The following is a 24,224-nucleotide window of genomic DNA, read 5'->3' on the forward strand; positions in this document are numbered from 1 at the left end:
GTGCTTTGAGTTGCTGAATTTTCAGTACAGTAGTTGTATACAACTAGTTGTATATATTGCCCCTATAATATACCAATGTGCTATAATTTTTGAGAAAAATGCAAAAATATGCAAAAAATTTGCCAGGGGTGTAGTACACCCTTAAGTATACCAAACGCCTCAATTTTGAAATGCGTGACATGTTTGCGCCAACATTGCTTTTTTCTTAAATTCCCTTTTATATGGCGAACTTCACATACTAGTATGCGGTTTTAATTAAACACGTGCGCAAAAAAATTAACAAGTGTCCTAGGGAATTTGTTGCGCTTGATTGTAGTTTTATCACTAGAGGATACCAAAAACATTTGTATATATAAATGTAGCTACACAAAATGCTAATTCAAATATCACTACACAGCGCCATGTAGGCCTACTGACGATGTACTTTGATCAACGTCATATCAGCAGGAAGGAATTGATCATTAACAGGGAATTCCCCAAGCTTTATTCCCGGGCTTTTTTATACGCATACAAAAGTAAACCCAGCATTTTGGTAAAGAAATATAAAGCCACATTTTCAAAATAAAACATGTACCCCCTTTTAGTTTGTTCATAATTATTGTATGTAACTAATGCATAAACTGACGGACATTGGTCACTATTATATATTCATGATTCTGAATTTGACATGCTTTTACATGTTCTAATGAAACACTTACAGATATTAATCCGCAGTGTTATGCTGGGGTGTTATGAGGCCCGCCTCTTATATATAGGATTAAAAACTTAATAGGCCCTACGCAGTTGAGAAGGAGATTTCATACACTGTGGAAAGAGAACGCGATCACTCTAGATTAAGTAAAGCAAGAGTATTAAACTGAAGAGCGTTGGGGCCTTGTGGGTTTCAGCTGTTACTCGACTGATTATTTGGTATTCGTGTAGCCTACGCTCCGTAGATTGGTAAGTAGGCCTATACATTTATTTTTACATTATGTATCCATCTATGTTTATAGAGGCATATTGAAACGTTTATACCTACTTAATGTGAGGCAGAAATTTAAAGTTGACATAACTTTAACTTCCTATAACATAAACGGTACCTCAACACTGTTCATTCTGTATTAAAAATTTCGAATATGGTTAGATACATGCCAAGTAAGCATAGTAAGGGGCTGTGCAATAACCATGAGCCCTGGTAGGAGGGTAAAATTAGGGGGAAGAAGGTGGGGGGCAATTTTTGGCAAGCCTGGGGCGATTTTTGGCACACATTCATGTGGCACCTTCTAAATAAATACGCTCTAAAACAGTACGGAAACGCTTTAATATGCAGATTTTCCTGCTCGTTATATATGGTCCAGATACATATCTAGACTATTTAAGGTTTGCAAATTGGGATCCCAAAAATTTGGCATGTGCAAAGGCGGAAGGGGGGGCAAAGATTTTTGGCAGGCCGAGAGGGGGGCGAAAGATTTCTTGGCAGGTCGAGGAGGGGGGTAAGCAATTTTTGGCACGTAATTTGGAAATTTTACTGGGGGGGGGGACTCATACTTATTGCACAGCACCCAAGTATATTTTATATATTTAATGGATTACGTTAAAACAATTAACACATTTCACCTCAACTGCTCACTATCAAAATATGGATTATTAGTAGGGCAGAAAATTGTAAAAATCGTGCACTTTTGGTTAAAGGTGTTTAAATAAGCAGAGTTCTAGAGTAAAGTATGCTGAACAAATTTAGGATACGAACCACAGGTGATTTTTACCAATTTTTGGCATTTTTGATTTTCAAAATGGCCGCCATTTAGACCAAAAAACATGTGAAGAAAATGGGGTTTTGTTTAGAAACTAAACTAAAAATATCCAAAGGTATACTATTGATAAGATATTATTTGAAAATTAATAAATATATACGTATATGTTAAATGGACTCCATTATGTCTAATCCAAAATGAAGACCTAAAAAGATGACATGACAACACTTTCGGATACATGTATGTGTAAATTACCCTTCAAAACATGCCATACAATAGGATATAGTAATGGGAATAAACATGTATTTTGCATCATAGCTGACATCACAACATGACTGCCATTTCATTATAGAATTATATTATTAGAATGTAAGGTGCACTGATAAAATAAACACAAAAATAAAGCAAGAGTAAGAACTTCAGTAGCAGTTCGGTCAAATTACCTAATCAGTTACAGAATTACATCATCAGGTGCATCACATAATACATTGTGTATTTTTCTGAATTCATATTTCAAAATAATTGTCAATGAACTCAAAAACAACAAACATGGGAGACAACACTTTTTGTGGTGGTCATGTTCTATAACAACCGAGAGATCATTTGGTTTATTTATAAAGAATATCCTCTATGGGATTTCTTAAGTATCTCATACCAAAGAAAAATGCCCTGACACCAGACACAACCATAATCTGCGCGTATTTAAAGGCACATTATTTCTTATGACGTTATTAGCACTATAGTAATCTAACAACTTCTAGATTCCATGGGAAAGTGACCCATGACCCGGACAAGACCATAATCCGCAGCCATTTCCGGGCACATGTTATTCCCTATATGATAAATGCCCAAAAGCCAAACATGACCATAATTTGCGCTAATTAAGGGCACAAGTTACCATATACCATTGTTCATCATCCCCGGGGTTCATCATATTTCTAATATTCGCTAATTAGCACTATATATCTTATACCATAGGCCTATAATTGAGCCCAAAAAGGTCCCAAAACGCAGACAAAACTATCACGCGCTAATTGAAAGGCCATCGCCATATGGAATCATTATCGTGTGTATTTTATAACACTCAATTCAATACTTTACGCAGATTTCAAATAATGACCATGTCATTTGCCATGATTTGTCATAAATGCATATAATTAATGCAGAATATCATTGAAAGCCGAAAAATAACTGCATGTATGCGTCTTCGTTTATGGACATGAAACGTTTTGCTTCAATTATTTCATGTATTTATTTCCGATAGGTACAGTTAATTGGTATGTATTTACCACAATGCCTAGGAAACTGTTGACACACATGTACCAGGCTTATGTCTTTAACTTCAACAACCATTTTTGATTTGTTTTGTTTTTGTTTTTGATTATGCAGTAAACCTGGTAGACAGTGGTAAAGTGCTTTTTCTTTAACTTTGGCTACTTTTTGATTTTATGATAAAGTGCCTACTTGACGCCAACAGAAACATTCTTTTTAGTGGAATTATTTAGCTTACATATTTTCAGACTTTAGAAATTGCTATGAATTCAAAGTCATATCAAACTTATTTTGAACTTGTTGACTTATTACCTTATTTCTATACGTCATTGGTTCTCCTTTCCATTGTGAACCATTTTTCTCCAGTGTTTGTTTTGCGCTGGGAGACATCTTTAGTTTAACACGCCCGCTCTATGCAGTGTTTAAGGCTCAAGTCTATACAATTGAAAACTTTTAGACTTAAACTTGAATGCAAAATTATAATCACTTGCTGACTTGCTAGTTATCTTTAGTGTCCCCACTTGTTATGATAAACATGTTTTATTAAACATGTTAAGCCATTCCATTAATTTCAATTAAGCCTGCAAGGCTTGATAATCTTTACTTCAATTCTTATGTTATGCATGAATTCGAAGTTACCTCATTTCGTGAACATTTTGACATTTATTGTGATATTTCTGTATACACAATTGTAAGCTTTTAGACTTAAACTTGGAATTCACAATTATAATCACTTGCTGACTTGCGAGTTATTATCTTATCCATGTCCCCATTTGTTATGATAAACCTGTTTTATTAAACATGTTAAGCCATTAAATTAAGTTCAATTAAGCATGCAAGGCTTGATAATATTTACTTCAATTCTTATGTTATGCATGAATTCGAAGTTACCTCATTTTGTGAACATTTGACATTTATTGTGATATTTCTGTATATACGATTGAAAGTTTTTATAGACTTAAACTTGAATTCACATTTATAATCACTTGCTGACTTGCGAGTTATTATCTTATCCGTGTCCCCACTTGTTATGATAAACATGTTTTATTAAACATGTTAAGCCATTAAATTCAATTCAATTAAGCCTGCAAGGCTTGATTATATTTACTTCAATTCGTATATTGTTATGCATGAATTCGAAGTGAACATTTGACATTTATTATGATATTTCTGTTTCAAATGATTAACTTGAAAACGTTTAACGCTCTGATAAAACATTTAATGTTTGTGTTAATTTAAACCGCATAATTTAGCATTAAACATGTTTTCAAAGTTACGTAAAACTTATAACCAATTGATTATTCTTACTTACTTTCCACTAAAACCTGTAAACTTATACATGACTCACTGTTACTTTACTTTCACTTAACATGTACATTTATTGGGCGTGGAGGGTGGGTTTTTCAATAGAAGTTGATCTCTCGATGATAAAACATGATATGAATGAGTCAAAAAGCCCACTTGCATTTGACCAGCTACAATTATGCCAATTGATTGGTTGTATCATAGCAACAACAAAACCCTTTAACAAAACCATTATGATTGCATCAAAACCCTGCACCTGTTTTTACATGGGTGAACGCATATCTGAAATCACTGATGTGCATAACTCCCAAGTGGACAACGGCTTAACCCATATTATACACAAGGGTAAAAAACCCATTTATACGCCTGGCCAAAAATTTTCTCCCCATTGACAATCTGGTTTTAATTCGACTTCGCTTAATTAAACGCCATTGTCAATGAACTCAAAAACAACAAACATGGGAGACAACACTTTTTGTGGTGGTCATGTTCTATAACAACCGAGAGATCATTTGGTTTATTTATAAAGAATATCCTCTATGGGATTTCTTAAGTATCTTATACCAAAGAAAAATGCCCTGACACCAGACACAACCATAATCTGCGCGTATTTAAAGGCACATTATTTCTTATGACGTTATTAGCACTATAGTAATCTAACAACTTCTAGATTCCATGGGAAAGTGACCCATGACCCGGACAAGACCATAATCCGCAGCCATTTCCGGGCACATGTTATTCCCTATGATAAATGCCCAAAAGCCAAACATGACCATAATTTGCGCTAATTAAGGGCACAAGTTACCATATACCATTGTTCATCATCCCGGGGTTCATCATATTTCTAATATTCGCTAATTAGCACTATATATCTTATACCATAGGCCTATAATTGAGCCCAAAAAGGTCCCAAAACGCAGACAAAACTATCACGCGCTAATTGAAAGGCCATCGCCATATGGAATCATTATCGTGTGTATTTTATAACACTCAATTCAATACTTTACGCAGATTTCAAATAATGACCATGTCATTTGCCATGATTTGTCATAAATGCATATAATTAATGCAGAATATCATTGAAAGCCGAAAAATAACTGCCAAACAAGTTCCTTCATTTCAAAAGGAACTTGCTTAACACCCGCCCCTTTTTTTTCAATTTCAATGAATGCAATGGATGCAACATGGAACATGCAGCATGAAGTTAGCTGGCGGGCGCTATTCGGCTTTATAGGATAAAGAATTATTTCACTTGTGGAGCTTGAGTTGATGATTGCGATTTTAGAGTGGCACAAGATTGGCCAACATAATTACACAAATAACTTTTGGGTTAAGCGATTAGCACCTCGAGAACTGATTTTAAGCATTGAAGTGGCTAAATGCTTTACAGTATATTTTATTTCTTATACGGGTTTCACTTAATTGTTGAATAAAATAAACCCATACTTTGAAATCATCTACATATCAAACACAACTTCCTATACCAATCCTTTGGATTTAATACTGTCACTGATACCGAATAGATGCAATTGGAACGTAGAAAAACCTAATCAAAACCTTCGTGGGATAAAAGCAGGAAAACCTTCCAATTGCAGCGTGTATCGTTTCAATATTTACAAAGGATTTTCATACAGGATCTATATACATTTTTTCTTTTATGAACTTGGTTTATCATTTCGCCTTTGCCAACTGTGAGGTTCATAGCAAGAGAGTTATATCAATATATGTTACCTACTGGCTTTATTATGCATTTCACGAATTACGTTTCAATTTGTATCCCCAAGGAAACCAAATTAAATGCATTTTAGACTGCTTAATCCTGTACTGTATACTTGTAGTTCATTGTCCTTTTTTGGACATTGTTTTACTCTGGTGATGATCATGCCATTTCCAAATAAAGTTTGCTTGACTTTGTTTTGTGACTACAAACTACTTGCATTGGTTTTTGTTTTCATCTGAGCTTCCATCAATTGCCAATTCCATGCTGTCACACCCCTGACAATTATGTTGATGATGCGGTGATGCGACTATTAATATTATAATCGACTGTGCATCGATTTTAACGGTTTACAACATCGTTCATCTAAACACGTAATAATTCCTGCATATGTGAGAGACGTTCGCACATCCGGTCCTTACGATTTGGTAGAAGAATTTAAATATCACAGATACACATAGGTCATGTGGTTCTTGAGTTATGTTGTAAAGAATGTTGAAACAACAACACTTTTGTAAGACGTGTGGACTTACCAACTCCTTAACAACAATACAATAATCCAACACGTTTTCACGGTATATGATTTGTAGAATGCACTTTGCCAAACATCAACGTGTTATTTTTCCATGATATATTGATTTAGATAACGAATCAATATATATCCAAGTGTTCATACATGTCCAAGCGTTCCTGCGTGAAATTGTTTTTAATTTCCATGAGATCATGAACTTCGCCTTGTGAAGTGCATGTACTGTCAATTGTCGCTTGTTGTAGACTGAACTTTATACCGTGCATGATGTCCACTACACATTTGGCCATATCCCACTCGATATTGTTCATGTTCGTAATGTTCACAAGTGGCCTACAATGTATATGCTAATTCCACAACTTCAACACTATGAATTTCTGAAATGAAAGAAAAATACACAGCAAGAGACAACTGATGCTATACACTGTATGTCTTATACTACTGTTTTATGATATGCAGATATGATTTGTCTGTTAGTGTCTGTTCTGTCATGTTTCTTTTTGGACGTCTGTAACTTGTAAATATAGGCCTACTCCTTTGTTTTTATTTTTAAAACGCCTATTTGTTATAAAATTATTTAACATTGTAGCTCATTGTATGCATGTGGATTCGCAAGCGTGACCTTCGCCCTTTCAACTTAGGCTTGTCTTACTACATTAGTTGTTTAACTATAATGTAAATGGTGGCCAACATCACAACACACTATATGCAATTAGTGGCTTCCTCATATAACTGCTCCTCCTACTTTGTTTACTAAATCAACATGTTTCTCATCTACTTTGTATAATCATGTATTCCTTGCCCGTTGCCTACATACATATCTTATAGCATATTTGATGTGTCCGCATACTTTATAATACCACCTCAGTATAAACATGAATGCCTATATACACAGTTCACCTTTTTAGTATAGGCCTATACTCAAAATATATTTCTTGCCTGTACGAATATGCCATGTGGTATGCCTATATGTTCCGCATTATTAGCCAGTACCTAAGGTATTTCCTAACCCTGTAATAAGCATAAGGGTTCTCAGATTTTACATTTGCACAAGTCAATTTGTTTTTTGTTTGTTTGTTTTTTTTTTGTTTTTCATACTTTTTAGCTAGGCCTCTCGTTATTTACCCTATACTTGCACTCCAAACGTCATAACCATCGATGGAGTATAACTGGTATTAGATTGACAACCACCTCAAAAGAATTTTAATGCATGCCACTACAATATTTTGATATGCCTATGTTCCATATTATCAGCCAGTGCCTAAGGTATTTGCTACACACTGTAATAAGCATTTAAGGGTTCTCAAATTTTACAATTGTACGAGACAATTTTTGTTTTATCATTCTTTTAACCAAGCCTCTCGCGCTTTACCCGATACTTGCACTCCAAACGTCCTAAACCATCGGTGGAGTTGTGTGAATGCACGAATTCAATATAACTCGTATTAATTGGCAACCACCCAAAGAATCTCTTTAAACGCATGTAATTTATAATTTTTTGATATTAGGCCTAAGGCCTACTATACTATACTCAATTCCATTTATTTTTTATTTATTTTTTCTTCTTGCACTATATTACCTGTATGTATTCTTTGATATAGTTGTATTAAATTGTATAATGCTGATCCACTAATCGGTCATTTCTACCTTGTTACTAATTTATGTTTTTGAAAGACTATTTATATATTTTACTGCATATCTATATTATATCATTACCCTTACAATTTTGTTTCATTTTAATCTACTAGATGCTATTACTGTATCTGGTATGCTTATTATTTTTATATATACTTATACTTCATTTTCCTTATTTGTGACCTAAGTGACCATCCCTATTTGTTTAACCTCCAGAAAAATAAGATATTTTTTCTTGTTGGCCTTCCTTACTTCCCGTTTTTGTATTTTACTGCATATCTATATTATGTCTATCATTACCTTTACAAATGGGGTTTCATTTTGCTATTACTGTATCTGGTATGCTTATTATTTTTATATTTATATTAGGCCTATTACTTATACTTCCATTTTCCTTATTTGCGACTTAAGTGACCATCTCTATTTGTTTACCTCCAGAAAATAAGATATCTTTTCTTGTTTGCCTTCTTTACTTCCCGTTTGTACAGCAATTGTTCACATCTATTGTTAATCTGGTTAGTTTCTTATGTTATTCAGATGTCAGTTCTAGTAGCTTTTTTATCCTTTCATTTACTTGATAAGATCCAGACTCTGCCATTATATAGAGCTTGTCTATCTCTCTTGATAAACAATAGTTTTTCTTTCTCCTTATTCTGTTTTTCATTATAAATAGAACCATGAATTTAGTGCAACCTCCTTGACCCTACCATTTGTTGCTTAATTACATTTGTTCCCCGCTAGTCCTGCTTGTACTTATTGCCTACCATAATTAATACAACTTTTATATCCTGAAATATTTGTGTTTAGGCCTATTATTTTTTGACGAAACCATGTCAATCTGAAGCGTTATTAATTCGAACTTGTGTGATACTAATTCGGGGTTTTTACGTACTCTCAACTCGCAATAACTCGAAGATGAATCTGACCGTGCATTTGTATATAAATTGATCCCCCAGTATACAGAAGGTACCATAGGTCCTACTACTTGCCCTCCCGTGGTCTTACACATCCCATGTGCTCGTGTATATTGAGCATGTTTGAAATTAATCTATTTAACCACATAATAATATTAATTCATATTATTCATAATTATTCGATCAACTGAAATGCCCCCGCTGGCACTATTTAATGTTTTATGCTGCCTCCTATCTTATGCCTTTACGCACTCATTTCTTGGCACTGCTTATAGATGTTATACGCGTATTTTAATAGATGTTATACGTAAGGCTTACATTTAATAAAATTTTCAAAAGATACGAGATAAAGTATAATAGTTGCTTAATCTTTTGCTATATGTATGTTACCCGTATAACTTAATCGCTGTCCTTCGTGGTGATCCTCCTTATTGCTATTTCTGTTATTTATTATTATCATTATTATTTCATCGTATAAATTAACAGATTATAATCATAACTTGCCTACTCAAGTCCTCTGTCTCTTCCATACCGCCGAAAGACAAAGATTCCACCATGATGACGCCCCGTCCGTCCTGCTTTACAATCACAATCTATGTAACATTCTACTTGCACTCGATACACTGATTGTTTTACTGTTGCCATTTTGTTAATATCCTGTTAGGAGATTCCTATACATTGCCATAGAGCGAATGCAAGCATTAAACATGCCACTGTTTTATATTGACATGCAGCTATTTAACCATAGATGCTTTAACCATTTTTTCAATAGAAGTTGATCTCTCGATGATAAAACATGATATGAATGAGTCAAAAAGCCCACTTGCATTTGACCAGCTACAATTATGCCAATTGATTGGTTGTATCATAGCAACAACAAAACCCTTTAAAGAGGAACAAACGTTGGCCTGGTCAACTGACCAGCGACCTTGTCCTTGTAGATCACACTCCTGTATACTTGTATACTTGTCTGGACTTAGGTGGTGTCTGGACTGATATGCCCTGGGCCACATAACTCAATTATATAGCTCATTATTCCAGATGTGGTGGTGGACCTTTAACAAAACCATTATGATTGCATCAAAACCCTGCACCTGTTTTTACATGGGTGAACGCATATCTGAAATCACTGATGTGCATAACTCCCAAGTGGACAACGGCTTAACCCATATTATACACAAGGGTAAAAAACCCATTTATACGCCTGGCCAAAAATTTTCTCCCCATTGACAATCTGGTTTTAATTCGACTTCGCTTAATTAAACGCCATTCTTTCACCAGTTCACTGCTTGCCAGATGTATTACACAAGTTACACACTGTGTCAAACAAAATGGCAATATGCAAAAATAAACTTATTTTAATTAAATATTCTCTCATTTCTCATTAAAAACCCCATAAAATTAGGAAACGTAAAGTTTATTTTGTGTCAGTTACGAGCGCACACAATGACACACAAATATTTGATGTGTTATGAATATGAAAGGAAAACCTCATCATCTGATTGAACGCACTTCCATTTCTATCTATAAGCAATGGCGGCGCCTGGGGGGGGGGGCATGTGGGGGAAAATGCACCCCAGTCAGCTCTCTTGCCCCCTTGTTTTCCCCAGTAAAAACCCAAAATTTAAAAAAAATCATCTTTTTGCGGTAATTTTGCGCAAAATTTGTTGATTTTGACCCCCCCCCCTGAAATTCACGTTGCCCACTCAATACCCCCTGGAAAACAAATTCCTGGCGCCGCCACTGTCTATAAGGCCAGATTGGGCGTCATCTTCTTTTAATACGCCTATTCCAGTGAAACCCAACCTAAATATAAAATAATAAGCAATTTTGAGAACTTTAAAATTGCAACAATACAATCAAACATTCTGTTTATTACAAAATTTATGTATTTGAAATGCATGATTTTACATTAATATATATTATTTATGACGCGAAGGAATAAATGTTTGACCCCGCACAGTCAACTGAATTAAAAGTAGGTTACCACGATTTATTATTATCACGAGAAGAATGAATGTATTTATGTTTGACTGGGTCAAACATAAATACATTCAGTCAACTGAATTAAGGATGGGAGCATTTAGGTAGCGTTATCCGAAAAGTTTTTCGATAAATTCATTAATTTCTCAAAAGGGAAAAATCGCAGGTAAACAAATAACGGTTAAAATGAAGGCCATTATTGGGGGCATAATTATTGTATCAATTGTCACCCATTTAAATGTAGTGTGATGACTCAAGTTCATAGCAATTTAGGCTCAGGTACTTTTTTTTATAGATGGCCGAATTCTTTGTCCGATTGCCTGAAATTGGCGGCTGCTCGATAAAAATGCGATGGTAACAACTTGATTAGAGTTCCTTGGCCTAATCTCCGCCTGAAATTGTCAAAAACAATGTAGCCAAAAAGCCAATCAATAACACAGGCAACCGTACTAAATCATGACCCCGGGGGGGGTTGAAGGTATACGGGGATGTGCCACGGTTTTGGGGTACCTTTTCAGCGATTTTGGTATATCGATGGGTGGGTTTTCAGTGGAGACCAATGCGCATTTTGGAAAAAGTGGCCTTAAAGCACCCAATTATGGCAAATTTGGGTGCTTTTTGGGTGCTTTTGTTGAAAATTGGTATACTGATGGGTAGCAAAAACAGCAAAAAGTAGGTATAGAGAAAGTCAGCATCCGAAAGTCTGCGTGGCACACCCCCGTACAAATTTTTTTCGAAGAACCCCCCCGGGATCATGACACACCTTTTCAGGTTTTTTGCACGATTGTAATGTACTTTAGTAAACAAAGATTCTCTGCAAAAATCAAGAATTCAGGTGCTGTAGTTTTGTCAAAATCCGAGATTTTGAATAAACCGTCGGAACCGGCGTTTTATTATTACGATGGAAATATTAGTCGAACGCGTATTCGATGTCAACACCCCCCTACGTACACGGCGTACGGGACACACACACACACATGCCAGAGGATCGTCCCATATTACAACCGCCGGAGTAACATGCATTGGCGCTAGTAGTAAATTCCCATTTTCTTTGCTTTACCTCACTTGTTCGGCTCAAAATTAAAGGGGACATATCTGACAGTAAATGCTAACATTTTATTGAAAATGAATACTAATCTATTTTTAAAGAAATGTTATAATATGTCTTTAAGTAAAAAGCTACAATGTATAATATTAATATTTTGATCTTATTGGAAATGAGTCAAGGAAGCCAATAATTGTGTTTATATTTCCATAATTCTTGTGGTTTTCGAGTTAAAGCCGGGTCGGAGGTGTCCTTTGGACCTTTGAGATGTGTTTGTATTGAGACAAATAAAGCTGACACACAGGGACAAATAAAGCTGACACACAAGACAAGTGGTATTGGGTCCATAAAGGAGATTCACGGCTTGAAGGAAGGAGTGTCATTATCGCCATATAATGCAAGTTTGCAAAAATGTCCAATACTTTCATTTTGATATACTATTGGCATAAAGTCATGAACCGCAAGACCCTTTTCTATTAAACTACCCCACATAATTTAACATGGTGCATCTCTAAAAACCGATTGCATGATCATGCACGGGAAACTGGGAATCCTTTCTACGTTATCTTTCCTGCGTGCTTATATGTATTATTTTACTCAATTACTACATATCGTTATGAACTCGGCAGAGTGACGAATCGAGAATTTTGAGTAAATTGAGTTATTGTATGCTTGTGATTATGTTTCAGATGATCTTTTATTTCCACCAAAAATCAATGGTAAATGTTACTCCCTGACGTAGATATCGAAATTTTGATTTGGACGAATCGCGCCTGAGTGCAATTAAAGCAATATTATAACATTTTCAAACAAAATAGATTAGCATTTCTAATCTTTGCCATAAAATGTTAGCTTTTACTGTCAGATATATCCCTTTTATTTTTGAGCCGAACAACTACGGCAAAGCAAAGAAAATTGAATTTACTACCAGCGCACATGTCGCCAATACGTACCACTCCTTCGGTCATGTTGTGGTACGACCCTTTGTTGTGTATATCACCGTCCCGCACGCCGTGACGTACTAAGTACTGTGTGTTATGAACATCGTGTATACGTTCGACTAATAATTCCATCGTAATAATAAAGCGCTGAATCAGCCTTTAATTCAAAATCACGGATTTTGACAAAACTACAGCACTTAGAGTCTTGATTTTTGCAGGGTATATTGGTTTAATAAAGTACAATTTAATCAAAAAAAAAAAGGAATTTTAAAAATTCAGTGAGGGCGTCTTCCTCAGCAAATATTATAATATGGCTTTAATGAATTCTACCAAAAGACGAATCGTATACTTAGCTGTACAAATCAGGTTGATCTGTAGTATTCTATAGCTGAAAACCCCGAATTTTCTATATTAAGTGTCCTATACTATTATATTTGATACCAATGGATAGCTATAGGTGTCTTCTATCCAGTCATACGAATATAAGTAGGGGCCTACAAACATTCTCCACATGATATCGCTATGGCTTAATAATGTGAGTGCACCCTCGTAAAATCCCAAAAATTGCATGCAAAATATGGGCCAATATTGTTATTTCTGGTTTAAAATTCTCGGGTTTTGCTAAATATTACAGGGACGACTATTTTATAACTTATATATCAAATGTAAAGTCTACAGCTTTTGTCATGATGCAGTCATGGTCCATGGCAAAGGCGATTCGACCTTTGTGGCATTAAACCCAGTTAACAGGAAATTAATCCAGTAAATCGATTCAGTAAAGCAAATAAGCTCATGCATTCGATCACTAACGGCAACAAGCTTCGGTCGATTACCCCAGCTGCAGCGTGTGTAAACTCTAATTTGCATAGAGGCTGTACGTGAAATTATTGATTGGCTCCAAACAAAGGATTTGAACCGGTGCACGTAATCATGGCGCAGTGCAGTCCATTCAATCAAATGTTGTCATCAACCTATTTGATCGCAGTGCATTGTTATGTGTGAGACGAACTGTCGCGGTTGATTGCAATCAAACAAACGATGTCTTATGTATTACTTTGTTCCGTGATGAAAATCGTGATGTTTTATTCAATCACTCTTGAAAAATGTATTTCTTTTGTAGGCCTATTACTTTGTTTTGTGATGAAAATTGTGATGTTTTATTTCATCACGCTTTAAAACAAACGATTTCTCATGTATTACTTTGTTTCGTGATGACAATTTTGATGTTTTATTTCATCACTCACGAAAAATTGATTTCTTATGTATTACTTTGTTTCGGGATGAAAATCGTGATGTTTTATTTCATCATCACGCTCTAAAACAAACGATTTCTTATGCATTATATTTGTTTTGTGATGAAAATCGTGATGTTTTATTTCATCACGCTCTAAACAATAATTATAGTTACATGCATTTCAAGAAAAAAATCTTATTAAAACGGTAGGCCCTATGTTGTTTAGAAAAAAATGTAGAAAGTGATGATGATGATGATGTCGATGATGATGATGATGATGATGATGATGATGATGATGATGATGATGATGATGATGATGATGATGATGATGATGATGATGTCTCCAAAAGTGTCCCGGTTTGTTTTTCTTGCCCTAAATCGTGCGTATCTATTAATAAGGCACTTCAATAATCAATAATCAGTCCCGTGACGGCCTCCACTAACTAGCTACTAACTTGGGTTTATGGGCGCTGATATTTCATGTTCACTGTCACTTATTTATCAGAAAAGTGCGACCATTTGTCAATCACCTACAGTACCCAATTTCGGCATACTATATAAGAAACTCATCATAATGATTGCCAGAGAATAGTTAAAATGTAGCTTGTACCGTTTTTTGTGGCATCCTTCAGAAGTGAGCGGTCCGATACCAATATTTTCGGTCAAATCTCCATTCAATTAACACGGGGAGTTGGCTAGCTATGCCTTGCCCTCACTCATATTTTACAAAAGTGCGACTATTTCTGAACATCTAACCTAGCTGTAATTTTAGGTCATGTTAGAGAAATATATTTGCTAGAAGTTTGGAGAATAGCTAACATATTGGCTGGTTATTTTTCACACAGTGATGTTAACTAGGCAAGTGCCCATTCTTCCAACGTAGATCATTTGTAGGGGTCACGCGTCAATGGTGAGAGCACTGTGTATTGTGTATAGGAAAACGGACAGTAACTGCAGTATGTACAATCAGTAATTTCTACATGAAAGCCCCAAATCAAGAATGCGTGCTATGGTTTACACGTAGTTGAATGCGTATTCGACCTCGTATACAACCATTTGCGCAGCGGTAGAGACATTTTGGATTCAGCATAAAGCCGAATAGCTGTAAATTCCCGTTTTGAGGGATGATATCGATTGTTTCAGAACATCTAATTATTGCAAATAATTCGTGCACATTCACTGCTATAATATACATTTCAAATGAGTGCTCAAGAATGTTCTCAATTTTTGGAAGGACCAATGGAATGGTACAATATTTCAGAACAGCAATTTTGCGTATTCGGCACTCTGCCGTGTTCATAACGATATATAACACACGCTGGCTTACGGTAGTACAAAAGGCCACTTTCTATGCATTCTCCTTTTTACGACTTCTTGATGTAACATTTTATTTATTAAAGACCATCATGTACGATCTTATAATATGAAATGGGTCTATTTTTTAAATCCGATTTTTTGGCATATTTGTAATGTTTACACATATCCCAACTTTCACCTAAATGGAATCAGCCAAATTTTTGTGTTTGTAACTCAACAGAGCAAAGTTCGACATAAAGTCATAATTCATAAAATTATGATTTTATGTCCTGCTATAAAATTGTATGTTAAATGAGCAAAATAACCAGTAGGGTTTCTTTCACTTTACCTGGTTATTTCAGCTCAAAATGGACAGAAACCCTTCCCTACAATCATGACAATTATTACTATTACTATTTCAGCATTTTGAGTATAGAATAGCAAAGGAAGGAAATCGTACATTAAAGCTTTAATATGTATACATACGCCCAAATCGAACTTTGAACTGAACACACTATAATTTTAAGTACAAGTCGTGGCACGAGCTGACCTTTGCACGTACACTCAGGGATATGATATATAATGTTTTTATAATGAACTCGAAAGAAATCGAAAATGTGATTTCATTAAATATTTAATATTATGTGTAAAAAATAAAAGCACAACACAAAGGATTTCGTTTTTCAGTGAACAGTTCTTGCTTGGTTACTTGATTATTGTGGGTGTTACTTTATTCAAGGGATGGTATACCATGATTCTGGTTTCATGGGTGGGTGTCCAATTGATCATTTGGGCAACTTACAATGTCCAACTAAGCATGTTCTTCCTTCTTCCTTCTTCCTATACGTGCATACCTCAAATTGAGTATTGTCGCACGGGCTTAACGTGCACAGTTTTTTACCTATGCACGATCCTGGAACCTAGGATTGATTGCAGATATCAGAACCGGGAATGGTCCCCCTTCTCTTTTCGAATAGCTCTGACACTTAACGTGCACAGGGTTTGACTCTTCCTGTACACGGGACCAACGGCTTTACGTGACTTCCGAATCACGGACGAAGCACATACACTACCTATATCTGCACGTGATAAGCAGTGTATGGGGGCGAGAAGAAATTGAAGGATTTCTGACCATATAGGAACTTTTTGGGAGGGAAGAGAATTTTCACCTAAGGCAAGCCCAAGGCTCGAACCCTCGTCGATCGTATCTCCCGGCCGGCAGCGCAACGCCTTAACCACTCGGCCATCTCGCCCTCCCACTTCTTTCACTGATCTTTTCTGCGAGGCTTGGAAGGTATATCCATACAGCTCTTTCTTACCGATGTGCTGTTCCAATTGATAAACACTGCCCTAAGCATTCGTGTGCAACAGTTATCCAACCTTTTAGATTGAGAGTCATGGTCCAGGTTTTACAACCATATGTGACGTGTCATGTCAAAAGGAGACACTTTTGGGCAGGATCACAAATGGAGAAATAACCAAAAATCTGCCCGGGGGTGAGTTTTTAACAATTTGGGTTTCTTGCGAATTTGTGATGTTATTAATGTTTAAAAAATGGTCTGATAGTTTCAGACAAGAATATAACTGGCATCTTGTATTTTTTGAGACATGTTTCAAGGTAATTCCTACTCTCAACATTGTCAATAATATTTTTAAAGGCCGATATCCCAATTTCCAATTTCATAAAACCATAACTTACAAACTCAATATCTTCGCTCAGGAATGTCCGATTTCATTGGGAAATATGGCGTTGTAGAGCAAAATATCTCTATATTTAAGATATGTAAAAACCTCAAAATTGATAACCTGCCCAAAAGTGTCTCCTTTTGACATGACACGCCACATATAGATTAACAATTAATTACTATACACATTTGCGATGAAGATCTGCAATTTGAATATCTTTGGTAGAACAGACTTCCAGAGTTTACTCTCCAAGCCGTTCCTCTTTTAGCTTGGCGCCATTGTTTGGGTTGATGTTGACCTTTTGGCCTTGGCTGAAAGACATGTACTTTTTCTTGGTGCCATTCCTCTTTAAGCGGACTTTTCCGAATGATGTTTTGACCCTTTCAAATAGTTCTTGATCTTGTTGTATTTGCTGACAGGAGGACACTTTCGTCAGCGAAGCCCAGGTCTCATTCTGGCTCAATTCGTCTGCTCCTTCTCCATTCGAGATGGAATCTTTTAGTGCTTCTTCCTTGCCATCAACAGAAATTATCAAGGTGCAGTTATGCTCTATCAAAAACAGATAAGGGGCAAGGGCATCACCTTGCAGAAAGCTGGCCAGGATGTCAAACAGCACTGTTCCCCCATCAGGGGATATCACTTAAGCTGTTTTCTTGTATAGCCTTCCATAATTTGTTTTTGAATCAAATATGAGGATCTGAAGCATATTTCGGTGGAGTATGTCGAAGGAAGGCTTTTCTGAAATCAATTAATGTTATACTTCGACAGATGTTTACATGGCATTTAATTCCATCTAAGAGCTAATATGTGGCTGCGTGCTGGCTGACTGTGGTTTCCCCTACTACATGTATGAGGCCATGATGAATAAAGTTCAAAACCCAGGTTTCGACAAGCGCAAACAAGACTTCCGCAGCCTAGAAACCGTCTTTGGACACGATGCATCCTGACGCCTTCACACACCAGTTGGATCATATCCTCATCAGTTCAGTTTAGTTTATTTGAATTATTTCATTATTGATACAAATAAAAGAATAATATAATACAGAGCGGTTTTCAATATACAAAGTGCAATACATAATAATTATATTTATTCAGATTCAGATAATAATAGTATAAATATTACTGAAATAAACAGACGATCCCCATTCTTGTTAGTCTTCTCCGCAGCCAGTTTTTCATTTCAATGGGTTACATTCTCGTTTGTTTACAGGGTGTCTACGTCATATAGCCTTTGATAACCTTTCCTAATCTCTCTTTTTATCGGTACTACTTGCAGCAGCTGGATATAGGACTGTTATTACAAGTATACTGCGCACATAAAGTATCCGAACACTTAAAACAAAAGCAATACCTTAAAGGCACTAACCTTAATTTACCAAACGAAGTAATCAATAGAGGCCGTCAGCCTTTTCCGCGGGATCCGCCATCTTCTGGGTACTGCCGTTCTGTATACCATGCGTTGACGTCACAATGACTACCTCTATAGATGGCAAATTTTTGTTCTGCGTTTGGCACGATGCGACTTTATTTTCCCAAGTTATACCAATTTGAATAATTAAGAGAGCATTACAAAAGTGACACAATTTCTCTTTCGAAACACGCTAATTATGAGCATGGCGAGTGAGTGTTGGTCTGTTACGCTATAATGAGCCCGTTAGAATAGCCGGTAGGAATCAATATTTCCATTCGATTCGGTATAACTTGGGGAAATAAAGTTACACCGTTCCAAATAAGTTATCAAAATACGCAGAACATAATTATCTATCTAATGATTACTTTATTTGTTACTTTAGGATGTGTGTCTTTAAGATATTGCTTTTGTTTGAGGTGTACGAATACTTTTTGTACGCAGTATAATACGTGTATAATTATGTGAAATCCTAAAATCCTGAAGAAAGTATTGTTTTCTATAAATACTTCTGTTTAAAAGCTTACTTCGATTGACAATGATGTTAGAAATAAACACAATAGAGGTTATCCGTGTTCTATAAGCTGCATATCCTATCAACGACTGCTATACCTTCTTTAGAACTTTCAAAAGAAGTACCTGCATGTGCAACCATGACTGTTTCAAAACAGCCCGCCAAAGCCATGCAAGTATAACTCCGAGGTCATGCATTTTGTTAGAAGTCACACATGAGTAACGTGGATAGCCTCTATTTGCTTGGCCATTAAAATTCATTTTTGAAATTATCCAATTTCAATCTGTGTTATTTCTTTATTAATTTCAGCAACGAATGAGGTGTATGCATAAGTTATATCGAATCTGACAATTACAATGGCTGAAGATATTTGGTTTACTCCCAAATCGGCTGAATCGGTGAAAGAATGGAGGCAGCTTCATGGACGTCTTGCTACATACAATCACTCCGAAGCAAAGCTTGTGACTCACAAATGCCGAATGAAAACTAGAGAAAAACACAAAAGTTTTAAGACATCACTATTGCAATGCGCGCAAACCCGACATCCGCAACTTAGTCCGCAATGTGAAACTTATGGAACTCGTAATGGCTGCAAGAAAAGAAATCTTATCAGCCCATCCGACGAATCGCAGTCCAAGAAAAGGTAATTTTGGTTACAGCGAAAATAATGATCATCAAGAACAACACTAAACTAATCAATACCCTAACCGAAGCCCTTACGCCAAACTATAACCTAAGCCCTAACCATCACCCTAAATATAACTCTAACCCTTAATCCTACTCCTAATACTAAAATCCCCTATACCCTAACTTTAATCCTGTTCGGACTAATGGCATTGACCCGTCGGACTATGGGGTGCTCCCGAATGTTACGGAAACGTATTTTAAAAGTATGGTAGGGAACACTAAACATGTTTATTTCCTTATAACACTAACCGCACTGAGTGCTACAAAACGCTACAGCACCAAAAAATACTACAGATCTAAGCCCCTCGCATCTCAACATGCCGAGGGTGTGATTGCGCAAGAATCGGATCACATATCGGCACGAAAAGGCTGGCCGGCCAGCTCACTACTCGTGACACCACAGATATGATCTGTGGTGACACGCTGTCAGGGTGATCAGTGGCGTAGCTAGGGGTTGTGCACAAATACCACTAAGTAATTTTGGTTATAATGATTTTTCAAAATTTTGACTTTTATCGCCTGGAGGGGGCACAAAATCGATGCTGAATTGGTCAATTCGGCGCCCCCTTAAGGTAGCGCCCAGGACACGTGCCCCCTCCTCCCCCCGTCGCTACGCCACTCCACTGAGGGTGCTCCACACCCGAGGGGTCGGTGATTCAAAACCGAACATGTCGACAGAAAAAAACCACAACAGCTTTCCTCTTCTTCTTTCCTTGTACGACTTAAAACTCATTACCTCAAGAGAATGCAGGAACATTTTGAATTTCCGATTTAGTAAAGGATCACTTATCCATCCGCAACACGGACATGTTTCTATGAAAGAAATCACGTGCACGATTTCTCACATGCAGTTCACATGATTTCTCACATGCAGTTTACAAATTGAAAAGTTTCCTTCTCAATTCCTTCCAACTTTTTTTCCCTTACATAGTTCTCCCTTCTCTCACCCTTCTCTCCTTTTGTCTATCTATCTGCCTTCCTGTCACTCTTTCTCATAACATCTCCTTATCAACCGGTTTTATATAATTTATAATCTTATTTGCAGGTTAAAATCTACTCTTCAACTTTTCGTGCATGTTGATTCACCTGAACACGCAATCTGGACAGTAACTTTGGAGAAAACCTCTTCAATCAAATCGCTGAAGCGCAAGATAAGTAACAAGTATGGCATTCGTGAACAATTTGAGCTCACCGGTGAAGACAAATATCAGGTACTTTGATTTAACATGTTTAAGGAGGGGACCAAAATGGCCACTATACAGCCTGTCTCAAAAAAAATTGTGCAAGTGAAAAGTGCACTCTCTGGCCATTAGAAAATACCGTTGTGACATGATGCTTACATCAATGTCAAGGGCGTAATCGTAGCTCTCAAATACCATTTGTTCTGTTCTATTTGCTTGTTTTAATCTCGAGATATGTTTAGTTAAAGGCAAAAGGGTAAAATCTTGAGAGCTAAGATTACGCCCTTGACATTGATGTAAGCATCATGTCACAACGGTATTTTCTAATGGCCAGAGAGGGCGCTTTTCACTTGCACAATTTTTTTTTTAGACAGGCTGTATTTGATACTGCTATGTCTGTCTACTATAACGCTGCAAAACTGATAATGCTGGTAGCCAGAATGGAGTCAATAATACAGCCATGGTTGTTATAAAGAGTCAATTGAATCTCCTGTAAACACCGCACAAAAGAAACTTCTCACTCCATTGATCAGTCATAATCTTAACCTGGTCATGTTATAACAATTGTTTAGTTGTTGATAAATTATTAAATATAGGTAAATATACATATGGCTTCGATCAAACGTTTGCATATTCATGTTAAAATTAGATACAAATATTTTCATCTAAGAGCTCATAACGTATTCTGTATTGTTTGTCCTCGTGTGCGTCATGATGCGACTTGAAATTAAATAATTTGTGAATTCAATACAATTAGTTTACAGTTCTTCTCAATTTTTTTGCTTCTCTAAATTCTTCAGTTATTTGAACTGCTTACAATAGAAGACCACGGGATCCAAGATGAATCTAATATTTACATCAAGTTTGCCGGAGGACTTCGAGGAGGAGCGGATAAAAATCCGGAAGAAGGTAAAGATTCCATTATTATTATTATTATTATTATTATTATTATTATTATTATTATATATATCAATATACATCAACTTTTACATCTGTCATTTTTATAAAGCTGGTTTGTATTTCAATTATGTATATTAGATATTGCTGCCATCATGTGCCATGTGTTTATGCTCTTATGTTTGTTTTAGTAAAGCGCTATGAAAACCAGTTTTTACTATGTAAATTTTGCATGCAAGTAATTAATTTTAATGATTCAGTTGATTTGGTTGTTTTTTGTATAGGTTAAATTTATGAATTTCCTCTGTCAAAGCCTACTATGCGTATTCCACGTTTTGTTGTTTTGTGCTTTAAAGCATTCCATTTCTGTGCAAAATGCATTGTATGTTTTCCAATTTCTTGCCTCTTGCACTTGTGCCTATTTCACATTTTCCAATTTTGCTGCTTCTGCGTGTGCCTTTTTGTTTTGCTCCTTGTGTGAAATATGCATCTTGTGTTCTTTTGGCTTTGGTTTTGCATGTTTATTGTTGTATATTTCACATGCTACTGTCCTCCTTTGCTCGCCTCTGACGTAACTGTGCAATCAACTTATTTTCTTTATTAATTTTAAAATGTTAGTTCGTATCTTAATGCTGTATATTTAAATATTGTTGCCATGTGTTTATGCTTTTATGTATGCTTTGTAAAGCGCATTGAGATTTGTTTGTAATGCGCTATATAAGATTAAATTATTATTATTATTATTATTATTATTATTATTATTATTATTATTATTATTATTATTATTACTATTAGTGTTATTATTATTAGTGTTATTATTATCGTTATTGTTGTTGTTGTTGTTGTTGATGTTATATTGTGTGGTAAATTTACATGATTATGCAGTACACGACACGTCTCGTAAATGTTTATGTAAATTTAAATTTCACGTTAAGACAATTTTGGCAATAGGTTTTTAATACTTGTTAAGATCCGAGTCATTTTTGAAATTCAATTCACGCGGATGCAACATACATGAACAGTGTAACATGTGGAACATTTGGCTCCCTCTGTGGAATGCTGGCCGCCATGATACTTTAGATTCTTAATCCTTTTTTTTGACAATTGCGGACCTTTTATCGTCAAATTTTACCCCCCTAAAAATCACCTAGGCATCGGAAACATCTTGGCTACGCCAGGCTGTGTAGTCCTGCACAACAGACGTAGGTATTATAATCGCAAAATTTGAGTATCAAATGTGAATATCTAATTTAATTTTTTTACCATGTTCCTTCCTTTATTGTTCTAATATGGGTACCCTTAAGATTAGTTTGCTTCTTGGGTAGCCATCATGTTATCTATTGTCTTTGTATATGTATGTTGTTATCTGTGGTGGCAGAAAAAATTAAATAAATAAATTATGTGAATTAGGGCATCACACGTAAGGCGCTTTTAAGGTGAAGCAATTGATAATCGTAAAACCATTTTCAGAGCGTCCGTAGAGAAGATACGTTATGAAAAAATAGGTGATAATAGCAAGAAAAACAATAATTTGAAACTCGCAGTGCGATTATACGTTTTTGTGTAGAAATGGTATTATAGCGCCTTTCTCAACATTTGCTGTACATGGTTTGAGTTTTTTGTGATGTGTTATACTAACATAATATTATTATATTATTCATTTGCACATCTCTCATTCAGATCAAAAACAGCAAGGTGACAAGAAAATACAAGAAAATGTAAGTAGATTGGTGACCCAAACACACCCCCACACAATGGAGTTTACTGGCATCTCTCTCATAATATTGTATCATATTCGCTCCTCAATGTTCATTTTTCTGTTGTCCCTATAACTTACAATCCATCAGTATTTATTTGCTATCAAGTATTGAGGGAAATCAAATCAATAGGAGAAACACATCAGAGGAAGATCCCCTGTTCGCTAATAGGGGATCATAAGAAACTTCAGTATAAGATCTGACTTCCATTGTTACAAGAAAGATTGTAATTATGAGTTGCTGTACTCAAAGTATAGGACATGATTACTAACATTTCCAAAAGGATTTGATATTACAGAATTTATCGTGGCATAAAAAGTTCCATGTTTATTTTAATCAGAAAATTCCCACATCGCAAAAGGTCTTTGGTGGTGATCCAGGCGCAGGTCCAGAAGAACATTCTGATGCTGCTTGTAACAAAGATGTTAAGGAAGAAAACGCTTCTCAATCAAATATAAATGAAAGACAATCTGTGGTAAGTAACTTTAAT

General features: G+C 35.8%; 1 protein-coding gene across 1 annotated transcript; it reads left to right on the forward strand.

Moving 5' to 3' along the window:
- The first annotated feature begins 778 nt into the window (after positions 1 to 778).
- Positions 779 to 23,809, forward strand: LOC140158132 (uncharacterized). The gene is made up of 5 exons (XM_072181316.1): positions 779 to 939; positions 19,522 to 19,855; positions 20,945 to 21,110; positions 21,881 to 21,989; positions 23,658 to 23,809. The coding sequence occupies exons 2-5, from the start codon at positions 19,569 to 19,571 to the stop codon at positions 23,807 to 23,809; spliced, it is 714 nt and encodes a 237-aa protein (XP_072037417.1). The 5' UTR covers positions 779 to 939; positions 19,522 to 19,568.
- The last annotated feature ends 415 nt before the right edge of the window (positions 23,810 to 24,224 follow it).

The sequence above is a fragment of the Amphiura filiformis genome, chromosome 1, assembly GCF_039555335.1.
Source record: "Amphiura filiformis chromosome 1, Afil_fr2py, whole genome shotgun sequence".
Lineage (NCBI taxonomy): Eukaryota > Metazoa > Echinodermata > Ophiuroidea > Amphilepidida > Amphiuridae > Amphiura > Amphiura filiformis.

What these genes read in the sequence shown, in the direction of transcription:
- LOC140158132 (XM_072181316.1), top strand. Translation starts at nt 19,569, where the DNA reads ATGGCTGAAGATATTTGGTTTACTCCCAAATCGGCTGAATCGGTGAAA. An exon ending in CCGGTGAAGACAAATATCAG is followed by an intron (nt 21,111 to 21,880) that starts GTACTTTGATTT and finishes TAAATTCTTCAG; the next exon opens with TTATTTGAACTGCTTACAAT. An exon ending in GGATAAAAATCCGGAAGAAG is followed by an intron (nt 21,990 to 23,657) that starts GTAAAGATTCCA and finishes TCTCTCATTCAG; the next exon opens with ATCAAAAACAGCAAGGTGAC.